The 15,156-nt window shown below is 45.5% G+C and overlaps 3 protein-coding genes across 3 annotated transcripts; 2 read left to right on the top strand and 1 right to left on the bottom strand.

Moving 5' to 3' along the window:
• Positions 1 to 809: 809 nt before the first annotated feature.
• On the top strand, positions 810 to 5,217 carry FSST1_002634 (uncharacterized protein; the record flags this gene model as incomplete). Its single annotated transcript, XM_083228642.1, has 3 exons — positions 810 to 1,148; positions 1,197 to 1,836; positions 1,883 to 5,217. The coding sequence occupies 3 exons, from the start codon at positions 810 to 812 to the stop codon at positions 5,215 to 5,217; spliced, it is 4,314 nt and encodes a 1,437-aa protein (XP_083092816.1).
• A 3,265-nt stretch (positions 5,218 to 8,482) lies between these two features.
• FSST1_002633 (uncharacterized protein) lies at positions 8,483 to 9,952 on the bottom strand (the record flags this gene model as incomplete). The annotated part of the gene is made up of 2 exons (XM_083228641.1): positions 8,483 to 9,312; positions 9,361 to 9,952. The coding sequence occupies 2 exons, from the start codon at positions 9,950 to 9,952 to the stop codon at positions 8,483 to 8,485; spliced, it is 1,422 nt and encodes a 473-aa protein (XP_083092815.1).
• Positions 9,953 to 10,373: 421 nt separating this feature from the next.
• FSST1_002632 (uncharacterized protein) lies at positions 10,374 to 14,913 on the top strand (the record flags this gene model as incomplete). Its single annotated transcript, XM_083228640.1, has 3 exons — positions 10,374 to 11,368; positions 11,420 to 13,031; positions 13,093 to 14,913. 3 exons carry the CDS (start codon positions 10,374 to 10,376, stop codon positions 14,911 to 14,913), a joined length of 4,428 nt encoding a protein of 1,475 aa, XP_083092814.1.
• Positions 14,914 to 15,156: the final 243 nt, after the last annotated feature.

Raw genomic sequence — 15,156 nt, 5'->3', positions numbered from 1 at the left:
ATCGAGATGGCAGTCTCGACTTCAGTATCAGCACCTGTGGTCACAGCCGTCTTGGCAAAAGAGGATGAAGTTATCAATACAAATAGTGCTATAACGATAGTCCAAGGCGTTCAAACCCTCGTACTGGTTTTGTCTCTTTTACTATTGCGACATCCCGTACCGATGTCCTCGCCCATAACACGCTCAGACTCCGTTGTCAGTCAACAGTCAATACTGCTCAAGAGTGTTAACACGATCACGGAAGTAGTAACAATATAGGTCTGGTGGTTCCTCTCCGCCGGCGGCTATACTTTTTCCCGACGTCATGCACGTAGAACTGCTTTTAATATGGGTAGCTTGTTATTTCTCAGACATCTCGCGAAGGAACTAAACGGGTTACCAAGATTATTGACCTGTTAGTGAGTAGGCCATGGCAGACATGGACTGATATGTACTAAATAACAATCCTGTGTGCCTCCAGGAGCCATCAGGGTACCACAAACGTTGGCCGCTGGAAACACAAGAGACGAAATTAGCAGGTTACTTTATGCTCCTTAGGCTATAGTCCTTAGACTTCTTATTTTTATCCCCGAAGACTTAAAAGGCCCTTCTTCGTGCCACCCAGTAGATAGTATCAAAAAGACATTTTAATTCTGGTCGCAACTCTTTGCCTGGCAGGTATTTTCAACCCCCTTGGCCATATTACACTTGTGATTGGCTTACTTCCCCGGCTCTGCTGCAAGGCTGACTGCAGACCGAACGTGAGGCCTCTGATCTCTTGTCTTCCCCGCTTTGCTTACCACATCAGCTTTGAACACACAACAGTCACAATGAGCGAAACTACAAGCCTTTGGGTGAAATCCCGCGAAGGTCTTCCAGAAAATGTCAAGAAGTGGCTTGAGAGTGTTGAACATGATGCAAAACCTGGCTTGACAGCAACAGAGCAGATTGATTGGCTCATCAGCGAAACGGAACAAAAGAAGACGGAGTTCGAGAAGGCGCGCCGTCTATTTGTCGTAGAGACGAAGAGCCATCGATGGGACTTCAGAAAGTATTTCGACCGTATGGTTCTCTGGCTCAACAAGTTCAAGGCTATTGGCGATGTGGCATCGTCTTTCGACCCTGTCCACGCGGCTCTGCCGTGGGCGGCTTTTCGCTTTGTCTTGCAGGTATGAGGCTTCATTGCTTGTATTATGAGGATCTAATTTCATTTGCAGGCCATAGTGGCAGATACCGAGTACACAGAAAGCGTCATCCAACTTGTGTCGTCAGTCCCTCATTTCATCATTTCGGGACACGTTCTAGAAGTCGTCTATATAAACAACAAGAAGCATCTCGAAGACAGTCAAGATGCGTCATGTCTAGGGCAGCAATGCGTCAACAATTTGAGTGAAGAACTAGTCAAGCTTTATTCGTCACTTTTGGCCGCACTTGAGTCTTCCTACTCGTCATTCATGCTCAAGAAGGGGATGCGCAAGTTTGTGGCACTATTCAATTCATCCGAGCCCGTTGGTATCCTTAACGAATTGAAAGCGCAACATCAACAGGTCTTGAACTGTGGTCAAGATTGTGGGAGGATTCTGGCTTACAACTCATCCCACAAGTACTTGACTTTGCTGGATGAGGTCAAACTCTCTATCGAACATCTCGAAGATCGCGTCTTGGACGCACTGGTCCACATGAGTGAGCAGGATCGCCTAAGGACTCTTCAAAAGATCTCTGGTATTCTGTTCCGAAGCCACCACGAGGAAGTTAAACGAAAGAGGACCGCGGGTACTTGTGAATGGATTCTGAGGAAGAAGAAGTTCCTTGAGTGGGAGGGCGATGATGCAGCTCTAATGGTATTATATGGGAATCGTAAGTGAACATTCGCCATTTATGATTACATTCTAACAGACTGTAGCTGGAGCGGGAAAGACATTCTTGGTCTCTAAGGTTGTCGATTATTGTTGCGAGAACGCCCGACTTGACGAGGCGGTAGCCTACTTTTACTGTAAGCGTGATGAGATGAACAGGAGAAACCCTCAAGACATCCTCTGCAGCATCTTGAGACAGCTTTCCACTCCAGTGAAGCAAACGGAAAGCGGAAAGATTCACCAAGCCCTGAGAGGGCTTCCTGACCGTCTTCAAACTAGCGGTATGGCTCTTGACATATCAACTTGTCAAACCCTGATCGAGTCACTCATCGGTGACTACTCGAGAACCACTATCATTCTGGATGCTTTAGACGAGTGTGAGAGGGATAGTCGAGCAGAGCTTATGAAGGCTGTTTCTTGTCTTCGAAACAGAGGGACTCGTGTCTTCATATCGAGTCGGACTGACGATGACATTCGACGCCACTTTCAAGACAAGCCTATCATTGAGATACAGGCCACTGACAACGAAGCCGACATCAATTCATTTGTTCGCGATGAACTGTCCCAAGACCCACGGTGGAATAGCCTGAGTTCAGATCTTCAGCAACATATTGAAACAGTATTCCATGATAAAAGCCAGGGCATGTTCCAATGGGCAGCATTGCAAGTAAAGCAGCTTTGTCAATCTACTGTTTGGAACCAATCAATCATCAAAGCCCATCTGTCGAATGCGCCCAAAGGCCTCAGAGCAGCCTATGATGCTATATGGGATCAAATAGGACAAAGAACGCCCCATGAAGAGCAACAGGCGAGACAAGCGATTAAATGGGTTCTCTGCGCCTTTGAGCCTCTCGGAACTGCCGAACTATCCAGGTTATTGCAAATCGATCCAGATGCTTATGATCTAACACCCATCGAACAGCTGACGAACGACGACATTCTGGGTATCGGCGGTAACTTGCTCATATACGATGAAGAGTTTGAAGTTTGGCGCTTTTGCCACTTGTCAGCACGAGAGTACGTTGAGAAACACCATTACGGCATGGTCGAGGCTCACCGTCATGCTGCCACTACTTGTCTAAGAATGCTTCTCGAGCCCCGCATATCCGAAGCTAAGAACCCACAAAAGACTGCGCGCCGTGGATTCAACATTCAGCATATTGCACTTGAGATTGAACAAGGAATCCCTCATATGTGGGACCATAACTTGAACGACTATGTTCTCTGCGAGGTTCTTCATCACGCTGGCCAGGCTGATTCGTCATCCAGTAAAAATAAGCAGTTAGCTTCTCTGCTTAGAGCATTCTTTGGGTCGGTAGAAATGGAAAGTCATGTTTTTCGGTCGTGGAAGAACTCCTGTCAGGATTTGTTGAAGCGAAGGTCTCTAAATCAAAAATGCTACACGTCGCGTTGCGTACTATCCGTTCGCTCAAGATCCTCGATTTTGGAAATTGCAGCTATATTTGGACTTTTCTATTTGCTCAAACCCTTGTGGAAAGAACGGAGGTCGACGTCAAGCGCTGATTCTGATCAAGGTCCCTCATTGCTTTCAATGGCCATTGTCTTCCGACATAAACGTATCTGGAAATTTCTTTTGGCCCAAGATGTCAAAGTTGACTCTCGCCAGCTCCGCCCATGGAAACTTGCCATCAAGGCAAACTATATGTCGGCTCTGGATGCACTTTTCGCGGCAGGTTTAGATGTAAACGATGTGGATCTGAACTCAGCCCCCGCATGGTTGTCGCATGAATACTCGTGGCATAAGATTGATACACCACTAAAGAGTGCTTTGAGATGGTCAAGTGATAAGAACAGAAAGACTGTTTTGCGAAAGCTGCTTGACAGAGGAGCGAGTGTGGCTTTACGAACTCGACATGGAAGCGCTCTGGAGTTTGCCATGCAGTTCTCAACTGAGGAGATCGTGCGCATGTTACTTGATGCCACTACAGAGTTATGTGATACCACAAACCTTGCATTCTTTGCTGCTCGCAACAGAAAGGAAAACTTGATTCCCCTGTCGGTTGAGCTGGGTGCCGATGTCAATATGCGGGTGAAAGGACGGACAGCACTGACATATGCGTTACATCGTTACGAAAGGTTGAGGGAGCCAAGAGTGTCAACCACGTCAACCGTGCAACTATTGCTAGATTTGGGGTCGGATATAGACCTCAGCTATCAAAAAGATCGAGAAGCGGTCACCAATGCTCGTGACCCTACAACCCTCATGAACAAGCTTGAGAAATTCATACAGGCCGGTACAGACCTTAACGCCGGCCATGGCAAAGAAATTCTTTTGCTATCATTTCTTCATTTTTCAAAGCCTAGAGATTGGTTTTCAAGGTTTATATTTCCGCTGCGTCACCCAAAACGCTTTCTTCGGTGGGCTGTAGATAAAGGGGCTGACATAAATCAGACCTTTTCTACTTCTGTGCTCCCTACACTTCTATCTATTGCAGCAGTAAGATGTACGATAAATGAGGTGCAATGTCTTCTCGAATTTGGAGCAGATCCAGCTCTCAGCACGGACGTCGGTTTTGGAAGTGCATTAGTTGCAGCTGCGTTCCATGGAAGGTGGCAGGAATGTCAGCTTTTACTCAATCAACAAGGTGTCGACGTTAATCAACATCACCATGGTTTCTTCCCAAACGTCTTATATGCTACCATTGTTGGCCATCTGGACTATCTCAAGAGGAGTGAGGACTCGGAGATCTGGAAACTTAGAAGCCGCTTAGGATACGACATCGAAGATCCTCGTCATCTCGCAATCATGAAAGTCTTATTCCAAAAGGGCTTACATCTCCACCTACCAATCTATAACTCCCTTGGAGCGCTGACTCCTTTGTTCCACATTGGTACAAATTGGTATGTAATCGGAGAGTGTTGCTTTATGAATAATGAAGTCTACCGAAGCGGCCTACCTAATTCATGGTTCTTCATAATATGGGAACTACATTTTACCGCGGGTTTTAAGTATCATCTCCAGTCACTGCTGCGTCGATGGTATTTTCCTGGAGTCCTTGGACCAAGCTCAAAGGTTATGGCGAAAGTGAAGGGATGTTTCAAACATAGACCTGAATATGTTGTGATCATCTCCTTACAAAAGGATCGCTCGCAGCTGAACATTCTGCCCGTACTACCCAAACGCCCGACTGTCAAGTTTCAGTTCAAAGATAGTCGGTGGAAGGCCTACACTCCTCTTGAATTCGGTGGTGTCGATATATCCCCGGACCCTGTTCCGTCTTCCACCGACAGTATTCTCAACCCGAAGAATATCCCTTCACTGGATAGACCTGAGACGGACACCACAAGTCAGCATAAAAGTCGGGTATTTTGGCTACTTTCTCTAGTAGTTATTAGTTTTTTAGCAATCTTCTCAGTGTGACTAAGGAGCTAGACTGATGTCAGTTATACGGGACGAAAGTTAGCTAACACACTCTTGGTAGAGCTTCGTACATTTGCAATCCTGCCCTCATTCTCTGTCAATGTTTAGTGCCCTTGTTATTCATTTTACAACTCATCTACAGACCATAATAGTAGTAATCAGTTTCATCTGGGATTAGTTCATATTCTTTAAGGCCTTAGGTTATAACTCAAGTAGCTTCAGAAGGCCTGGTTGCACGTAGATTCAATGTGAAATGTGATCGAGGAGGTAACCAACTACATTGCTTGTGTTCATGCTAGACCTGGTCTTGAACTTAGCCACAGTCGCTCCTGGCGTTGAAGGGTGTGGTTGATACTTGTCGGAAATAACTGTACTATTTTCTCCATGAGTTGCATTGATAGCCCGTTTGACGGCTTTTTTGAAGCGCTAAGTAATATAGGAAACAAGTGGGATAAGTTTCTCTACGGTGACAATGACAGTCCTGTTGTGAGGTTTTGCTCTATGACTGAGGAAGAATACCTTATTGTCAGTATTCCTACCATTGAGTAGATATGAACCTTAGACTCTCAGCTGGAAGAAGTCACACGCGAATGTTAGGAAGCCATTTCATCCTGGAAGAGGCGCTTGTCTTCTGCGCCGTCAGTTACGAATCGTATGATGCTATAGTACTGTTGACAGATTAGCCAAGGCGACACCGTTCAGACTCTGTGGTAGGAGGACTGAATCAGGGTACCGGAAAGGTTAACCGGCAGAGCATAAGGAGCTAAATTATTAGTTTACTTTTTGATGATTAGGCTAAATTTCTTAGGCTAGTTATTTTTATTGTCTACAGCGTAAAGGTGAATTCTTCTGCTACTCACTAGAACTGTCTATTCTAGTAGTGGTATCGATATTAGAAATGCTAAAATGACTGTAACAATAGGTAATGGTATATCAGCACCTGGCCAAAGGCTGCGCGAAATAATATCAGTCATGGCTTATTAGTCTTAGCAGCATTATATAGGTCATCTCTCACGACTTGGACGTGTTTAGGTGGTCCCCGTTCTCTGAAATGCTCGATCTTTGTCGAGTTTGTCCTGATAATGAGCTATTACTAAACTATGAAGACTCTCGAGGTGTGTTATTATGGCCGAATAGCGTCCTGAATGTACCTAAGTATACTGATATGTCCTTGAACTATTCTTGCATATATCTTTACAGTAAAGTAGCAGGTGATTGCATGTCGACAATTATGAGCAGTATAAGCGACATATCGAAATATTGTCCTCTATCAAAGGAATAAAGACGTTGAGATTATAGCATTTGAGGTTGGAGCATAGGCTGGGCTCCATAACCAGTACAAATACTATTGATAGTAGTCCCCTGTCTACTTAGTAGCAGAAAGAATAGCCTCCGAAGTCTGAGGGTATAAAAATAAGTAGTATAGGAATTATACCCTAAGAAGCATAAAGTGTTGCTATTCTTATTTCTTACACTTCCAGTGGTTAATATGTCTAATACCTTGGAGCCTAATATTCAGCAATAGCTTAATTCACTATCCCCGTTGCTGTGCTTCTCTCCTTCCAACCTAGATTGCGATGCCTGCAATAAATTGTAGCGGAGTCTTCATAAACTGCTTCTTAAGTCCAGGCCAGTCGTTTCGCTCATGTAATCAGTCATGACACTGTTGGTTAGCTTCCACAAAGCCACCCAGGGCTGTCCAGGTAGATATATTTAACGACGTGGTCCCCTTGTCGTCTGTAGGTGGACGATACTTTACTTCAAGCTCGAGGGCTGCCACTTCTACCATCCAGTTAGCCCATGATATAAAGTCGTTTCGGTTACTATAATTGACTTGCTACTGTTTTGTGATGTAATTAACCATGATGTCAATCAACACCATTGACCGCCAGTCACCATGTAATTCTTTCAGCCACATGGTTTGTTGTAGATGGACTGTGTGCTTCACTCCTGGAGTCTGGTCTTTGTCTTTGTTGCAGCATGTTGGTTCGCTGCTGGTGTTTTTGTTCCCTGGCGCTTCGTTCGTTCTCATCACAGACAGCTTGCCCTTAGAAAAGGATAATACGAGATTATTGGCAGGCAATATTAACTCAGACACGCACCGAGCATGATGGATGGCCTGCCTGCGGTCTTCACTCACCCGCTATCACTCGATGTAGATGTTCTACACACTGTGGTCACTCGCTTGGTCTCTGTAGCCTGGCTTCCCGTGGATGGTCTGACTACTCGTCGGGCGCCTACGAATAACTAAACATCATTAGCGGTCAGTTCTCAATTATCGAGCACAGAGATTGGGTCAGGTTCTCTCGATGCTTGCTGGGGATATCTCCCCGAGTCGCCTGCTTATTCTGGCTCGGAACTTTCGCTCTAGGCAAACTTCGTTCCCTACCCGTGAAAACGAGCCAGCACTATCTGTGACGTTATCGGTCTGTGGTCTTCTGTCATCGTTGAGCCGTGTTTCTGTTCCTCCAGCGGAGTTACGTGTTTTCATCAAGGAGATGAGCAAGTTGCTGACCGACAAAATGCTTAGAGAACTGGGCGACTTGAGTGACTAGGAAGTCTGATTGAAATGTTATAAAAGCATCTGATAGTCTGGTCTCTCGTGTCCCCTATGACCAATTCTTGTGGCATTCTAAGACGAGATTAACAACGTTATGAGACCAATAGAAGCCTAGACGACGACACATATACTAATGAACCTTACAGAAGTCTTGAACTTGATTCAAAATGCGACGGGTGCATACCAGGCATAGTTGGAGTGCTTTGTATATGGTGATAGGCAAACGATTCGTGTTATCTACGTTATGGAGAGTATCGCTGTCATACCAAATTAACAACTGGAGGAATAACCCGGGATCAATGATTCCTCTGGTTGACCTGGCCATATTCCTGACTTCGCTTAGTCTTAGTGTAGTCAAAAGGTCTTCCCATTCCATTACTATGACAATGATCGTCAACATAAATGAGACTCTCGATTGCATCGTGAGCTGACAGATTTGCAGGTATATGGATTGATACATGAAATCTGGTTTTAGAGTCTTGTCTTTATGCGTCAAGTGACCAACACAGAACATATAAAAATTTGCCTTCGTGCAGTTCACATCGTTGTTTGATTTACCAGTAAACCACAGGACGGGGCCGAAGATTGTGAATTTTGCAGCAATAGTGGGTGAGCAATGGAATCGTTTTGAACAAAACATTGTTGGGAAAGACTGATATTCATCTCTGATCTCCTCTTTGAATAGGTAACGACTTATGTCGTGTACTAAAACCTAGCCCAGTACCTTCTTACCACCTGCATGAGCCTCTTATATCGAAGCGACGACAACAAAAGAACTACACCCAAGACTGGCAGTGCAACTGCAAAGTAAGCCCAGAAGTGTTCATTGCCAGGTAAGAACTCTTCAGACATACTGAACAGGCTTGCAACCCAAGCCAGGGGGATGAAAATCAACGCTATGTAGGTTAGCCGCCTAACACTAACAGCCTCGATAATGGATCGGCGTGAGTCGAGAAGTTGGACCATGGACGTGGCTATGGAGACCATCTGTTCAAGGGACTGACCATAGTCCTGCAACTGCTCTCGTAGATAATGGATATCCTTCTGAACTGAAATCCACTTCTGTGCATCACCTTCATGCTCTCCCCACCGACTCACATACTCTGAAAGAAGGCCCAACTTATGTCGACTTTGCTTGCAGCGACGGCGCCAGCGTTGAAGGTCGACTAGATCCTCATCATGTAGTCGGGCTTCCATATTCCGGAGAGAGTACTCATAGTACTTGGAGAAACGACTTGTCAAGTGGATGTATAAGTTCCACTCTGAAAGAACAATTCGGATGGGATAGTAGCTGAGACTAAGAATGCTGGGTTGACCAAGGAACGGTCGTGTAGAGAAGTAGTGAACCAGACTGTCAAGCATCGACGTCTTGTCCCAAACCTGATCGATCTGGCCATTCTTGAAATGCGAGAAGGACTGCGACGACTGAAAGTCTTCAAACCCCGAGTACAGGGCTTTGGCCTGGTGCCTGAGATACTGTTTGGACCCAGATGTCTCGAGCACATAGGTTATAGGGCGGTCAATGAGGACCAAACCTAGCTTTGTCAGATCATGTTTAGGCCAATTTCATTCTGGGAGCTTACCAATGGATGAGCTTCCGATGGACCTGAAGAAAATAGAACAGCTCGCACGGGCTAGAGCGAGCTGGTTACCTGACAAGGGAGCCAGACGGCGGACATTTCGAGGAATGTTTGAGTCAGTCTTCAGCGCGTAAGAACTATCTTTGAACATTTCAGAGCTGCCCAAGCTCAGTATCTGTTGGTAATGTAGATGTAAATAGGGCTTTTCTGAGACTAGAGATGGCAGAATCGCGAGCGCCGGTGGCGGTGGTTGTTTTTCTAGATCTTTGAAGTCGGTGATGATATAATCGGCAAAGAACAATGGATCGATGTCTAAGGACGGCCCAATCTGGTTGATGATAGCGGGAGTAATGTTCTCGATGAATAGAAGCCGAGTGACGTTTGCAGGAATAGCAGTTGTCAATTGTACACATTGCTGCACTGTTGCTGATGTTGGTTTCATAGGAGCTTGATTGGTAGGATCTGATGGGAAGTCGATGAAGACGATCCGACTCGGACTATTTGCTGGCTTCTTGAGGTGCTGAGAAAGTCCCGACATGCATGGATTGCGATACACACAGTGCTCTACGAACTCAGGGTATGACGGATTGGTCATTGTTGTAGTTCAAAGAAATAATAAAGTCGGATTGTGTCACAGTGTTGCGATATTCACCATTAACCATGTGTATCTTTGAAGATGGTGAAGGAGAGCGCAAATACAATTGGAATGTAGTCGATAAATAAGCGCTATTGAAGCCGGCTGCCCAACAGTTGCCTAATGAGGCTTAGGTCTTGGCCTTGACATATCATTGGTAGCCTCGTTTGCGACAAGACACAGCCAACACAGAAATCAGGCTGTGGGTTGAAACTACAAATTGCCGAGCGGGGTTTGCTTACCATGCATGATATGACTTTCTCGTCTTTGTTTTGTCTCTTCAATCATCATCGCACACAAATCCGTGGCACTTTCGATATCTTGTGCGCTTCCAGACCTATTCTTTTTCTCCCAATTTACTTGTTCAACAAACGGAAACACAATGGCTGAGACACCAGAGTGGGCTACGAGCCACGAGAGCCGCGATGGGTTCCTCATTGGATACATCAAAGAACGGACTGATGGAGTTCAAAACAGCGACAACATGAAAGGCGTATTTGTTGAGCGGTTTTGGAAGGACGTCGAAGGACATTACGACAAAATGCGGGTGCAATTATTGGAATATTGCAAAGCTGAGGTTAACGTGCCTGCTGACTTTGAAAGCCGAGTCAAGTCACCTGGATCAATCAAGAAGTCTATCGAACGTCGTGAAGCCGCTCGGATCAAGAATGGCGAGCAACCATACAGCAGCCTTGAAGATATCAGAACGGATGTACATGACCTCGTAGGCATCCGAATCATTGTGGACTTCACACCCCACCTGGACGACGTCAACAACTGGATCAAGAGTTCCTTCAGCCAAGACAAGGACCCCATACCCTTCCATGCAGATCGAGTTGTTGGACAGAATTGGACCCCATGGTTTGGTGCTTATTATTGCTGCAACCACCACATCTCTGTGAAGCCAGAGACTGCGAACCATCTTGCACCATATGCGAATGTCATGTTCGAAATCCAGGTCACGTGTCTCTCGGAACGTCTGTATAACAGGCTGGCACACCCTCTACTCTACAAAGGCACTCAGGAAAACCTCTCCAGAAAGGATGAGATGGTAATTGACATGGCCCATGCTATGTCTCTGTGTTATTCTATGTGTCTTCTCTATTTTCAAGATTCTCAAGACCCCAACCTCATCAGTACCATTAAAAAGACAGTTTCTGCATCTGAGGATATTGAAGAAGAGGAAATTTCAACAGACTTGATGGAGCACATATCCAAGAACACAGCCTTCACGCCCAACGTACCCCTCTCGTTTCTAAGCGGCGACACATCCTCGAAAACGATCAAGAGACAAGATGTTTTGTTGTTGATCGATGGCTTTCGGAACCAACCAACATCAAAGGACATGATTTGGTCGCAGATGAAAAGCATTGTCCAGTAAGTCGATGTCACTCAGTATATAAAAACCAGACTAACCCGGGAAATTAGGGAAGCTATCAAAGAAGCAAACGCGCCTGGAATATCCCTTTCGGAGGTTCCAACAGCGCGCTTTGACAACAAAGAAGTGCGAGAGGCCCCCAGATGTCACGAACACACTAGAGCCAGCATCATCGAGAAAGTCGAAACTTGGATTGACGACGCCCAGCCCCAGGAAACGACCATGTGGATCGGTGCCCCCGCTGGCACCGGCAAGTCAACTTTGGCTCGAACTATTGCAGAGCGTTGCGAATCTCGCGGTATATTGGCAGCGACCTACTTCTTCAGGCGTGGAGCCGAAGATAGCCATCGTAACGGAACAGCTCGGCTTTTACCCACCATTTCAAATCAGCTTGCCATGAACATTCCGAGATTCCAAGCCTCCCTTCGGAATTCTCTGGAAAGGTCTCATACGAATGATGAAGATGCACACCAGAGAGGTCTTGACATCCAATTCAACGTGCTCATTCACAACCCTCTCTCAGCACTCAGTCTCAATAGAGGAAAGCCAAGAGTCATCGTGATCGACGCCATTGACGAGTGTGATGAAGCTACGAACATTTCACAGGTAATCCAGCAGGTGTCAACAATGAAGGGACCAGCGGGAGGTTGGGTTCGTTTCATTTTCACCAGCCGAGAAGCTCACTATATCCGGGAGATCTTCCAAAGTATCCCTCACCATCCCATCTCGTTGCATCAAGAGTCGATTGCCGAGACCAAGGAGGATATCAGGGCATATCTGACCTCCAGCTTCGCGAAAATCAAGGATGCGAAGCGTATCGAAGGAGAATGGCCACAGAACGATGATATCAGCTTTGTGGTAGAACGTGCCACGACCCCAACACCGCTTTTCATCTACGCCTCAACACTACTCAGATATATCCATAATGAGAAGCGAACATTAAACACAGTCAAAAGGTTTGGAAACTGGATCACGCAATGCGAAACCCAGCAGTCTCAACTTGGTGGACTATACACACCAATTCTCAAGGATGGCCTACTTGACAACGCTGACGATGACGACGACAAAGAAGACCTCCGAAAGTTCTTGGCATCGATTGCTTGTGCTAGATGGCCACTGTCAGCGACAACGCTTTCCTCGCTTCTTTGCATTGACCTATGTTCCATCGAACATTGGCTGGCAAATCTTCACGCAGTACTTCAGGTCTCACGAGATAACGAACAGCCGATAATGATACTTCATGAATCCTTTAGGGACTTTCTTCTCTCAAAGGATCAGCCCGAAGATGGCCAACTTCTTTTAGGCCTATACAAAGGTCAATTAACTCTGGCGGAAGAATGTATTAAACGACTAAGCCGGGGTGAGCCTCCATACCCACCCTTTAGTCTTTTCCAAAACGTTACCAAGCTTCGCAACTTCGACGCCGAGTTTGAAAGCGATGAGGCCCTCGACCTATCGACGCATCTCGATGACTACATCGAGTACGCCTGTATCGAATGGGCTAGCCATTGGCTGGAAAGCAAAATGTTTGATGATGAAACCTGCGGGAAGATGGAAGTCTATCTTAAAAAAGCTATATTTCCATGGATCGAGACTATGGCAGTGATGATGGCACTTTACAAAGCAAGTGACTATATTTCATTACTTCTCAAAAACACCACGGTATGTTTTGTTTCAATATAACAAATGCAACCAACTGGAGGCTCATCACTATGAAATACAGACTTCTCATACAGAGTCAAGAGATCGCGTTTCAGCCCTGTTGATGGAAGCCTGGCGTTTTCTTGGGAGACAAGAGGTTGTTTTAGATACATTCTCGTTACAAACTTGCCTCTCGGCTTCGATGTTCTATACGCCAAAATATGAGATGAAGCAATATTTTTGCAATATCCGGGCTCCATTCGTCCGTAGCATCATAGGCGATCCAACAAAATGGGTTCCTAGGTTGTCGAAAACGATATCTATAACCGGCAGAGATAAAGCAACCCCTAATGATTACGATTACGAGACATTATGTGCCATCTCACTTACCAACAAGGCCTTGATACAAACTAGCTATGGCAAAATACGGTTATACGACCTTGAACAGGGTATACTCATAAGGTGTTATTCTCTTGATGATTATGTGGTTGCTCTTGCCTTTCACCAGGATTGCCGAAACTTCTACTCAATCTCTTCAGAAGGACGAGTGAACATATGGAATGTTGAAACAGGCGATGGACAACATCAATTTACGCTTGAGGAATGTCCATTACTCAAAAAGACTGCCATTTCGACAAACGGACTATTCGCCGCCGCACCATCATCAACTAGCCTTGAAGGACATCATGGAAACCTCATCCTTTGGAATCTAGAATACGGAAGACGCTTTGGCGAGTTGCGATACGATCAATTCCCCGTATCCAGGGTCCGTGATATAGTCGTGTCACCAGACGGGGCGACTGTAGCAGGATTGTCTGACGACGACAAACTTCACTTGTGGGACGTGAAGTCAAGATCCTATCAAAGAACACTGGAGTTACCTGAATACGGAGCAAACATTTGCTTCACTCCCCGAGGTTTTCAACTTCTTGTTGCTATGAGTGGGGAGTTCATCGTCTGGGACTACAACAATAATGTTTGTCACGTGGTGCCTATCACGACGCCTTGGATTATGTTTAACTATATCAGCTTCCTACCAGAAAGTTATGAGCTTTTGATCATTGATGACTTTAAGGCACGTATCTGGGACTTCTCCAGTCAACGCAAATTCACGCGTAGCGAAAGCCACTCCAATGACAGCATTGACGGACCCAGTCTTGTTAACAGGTCCAGTCTTATCAAGGCAATGGCTCTTTCTCCAGATCAAATGACACTAGCGACTTCATCCACCAACTGCCCTTTACTAATTTGGAATCTTCAAACTATGATACGGCTTTTTGATGTGCCCGAAAGTGGAGGTTCGGTTGCCGAGGCCATGGTGTTCTCGTCCGATGGAACGATGCTTGCTGTGCTCATTAACAATTGCGTCAAACTTTGGAGAATTCACAGGGATTCGAGGCCAACATCGATATGCACCACCCAACCGCTTTCAGTGGCATTCGATCCTTTGGAAATCGATCCAGTTTGGAGTTTTCTTTCAAATTTCAGATATAGATCGGAACTTTTGTTTCCATTAAGATTGGCAGGTGGTGATATGGAAATCAGCATATGCAGAGGTTCCGAAACATTAGCTATCAATACTCGAACTGGGGAATCCAAGCGAGTAAGTTGGGATCGGGCCAAGCAAACAATGTCTTTGTTCGGTGACTGGCTCCAATACACAGATAGAGACGGCTTTACGAGACGCATTGTTTACCTCCCGTGCCTTTATCTACAGCACTGCTTTGCTTTCAGCGAAGGCAAGGTTGTTATAGGAAATGTGGACGGAGACTTTAGCATCCTAGATTTCAATGTTCAAGAATTAGAGGAGTATTCTCAAGGGTTGACAACGCTTGAAAGAGAAAGAGAAAATTCGAATGATGGACCGGAAATCGAAGAGGATGAGGATATGGTTGATGTTTAGAAACAACGTTTCGATCTCGGGAGCTAGTGTTCTTACTTTTCCATTTGACGCATATGTTAGTATGTTAATTTATAGTGGATTTCCTTGCGTAGATGTAGTTATCAGCTGTATCTTCTCATCTTAATTATCCTACTTGCTTTTTGGTTAACAATGCTCTCCTAAAGTCTTTACGTCACCTGCAAGAATAGAATGAGCCACATCAAGACGACGTGTATAATCAACTTATTATATCGTTGCTGTTAT

This window comes from Fusarium sambucinum, chromosome IV (assembly GCF_050947815.1).
Source record: "Fusarium sambucinum isolate potato_lamoka chromosome IV, whole genome shotgun sequence".
Classification (NCBI taxonomy): Eukaryota; Fungi; Ascomycota; class Sordariomycetes; order Hypocreales; family Nectriaceae; genus Fusarium; species Fusarium sambucinum.
Note: the sequence above shows the minus strand (reverse complement) of the source record. Positions and strands in the feature narration are given on the sequence as shown.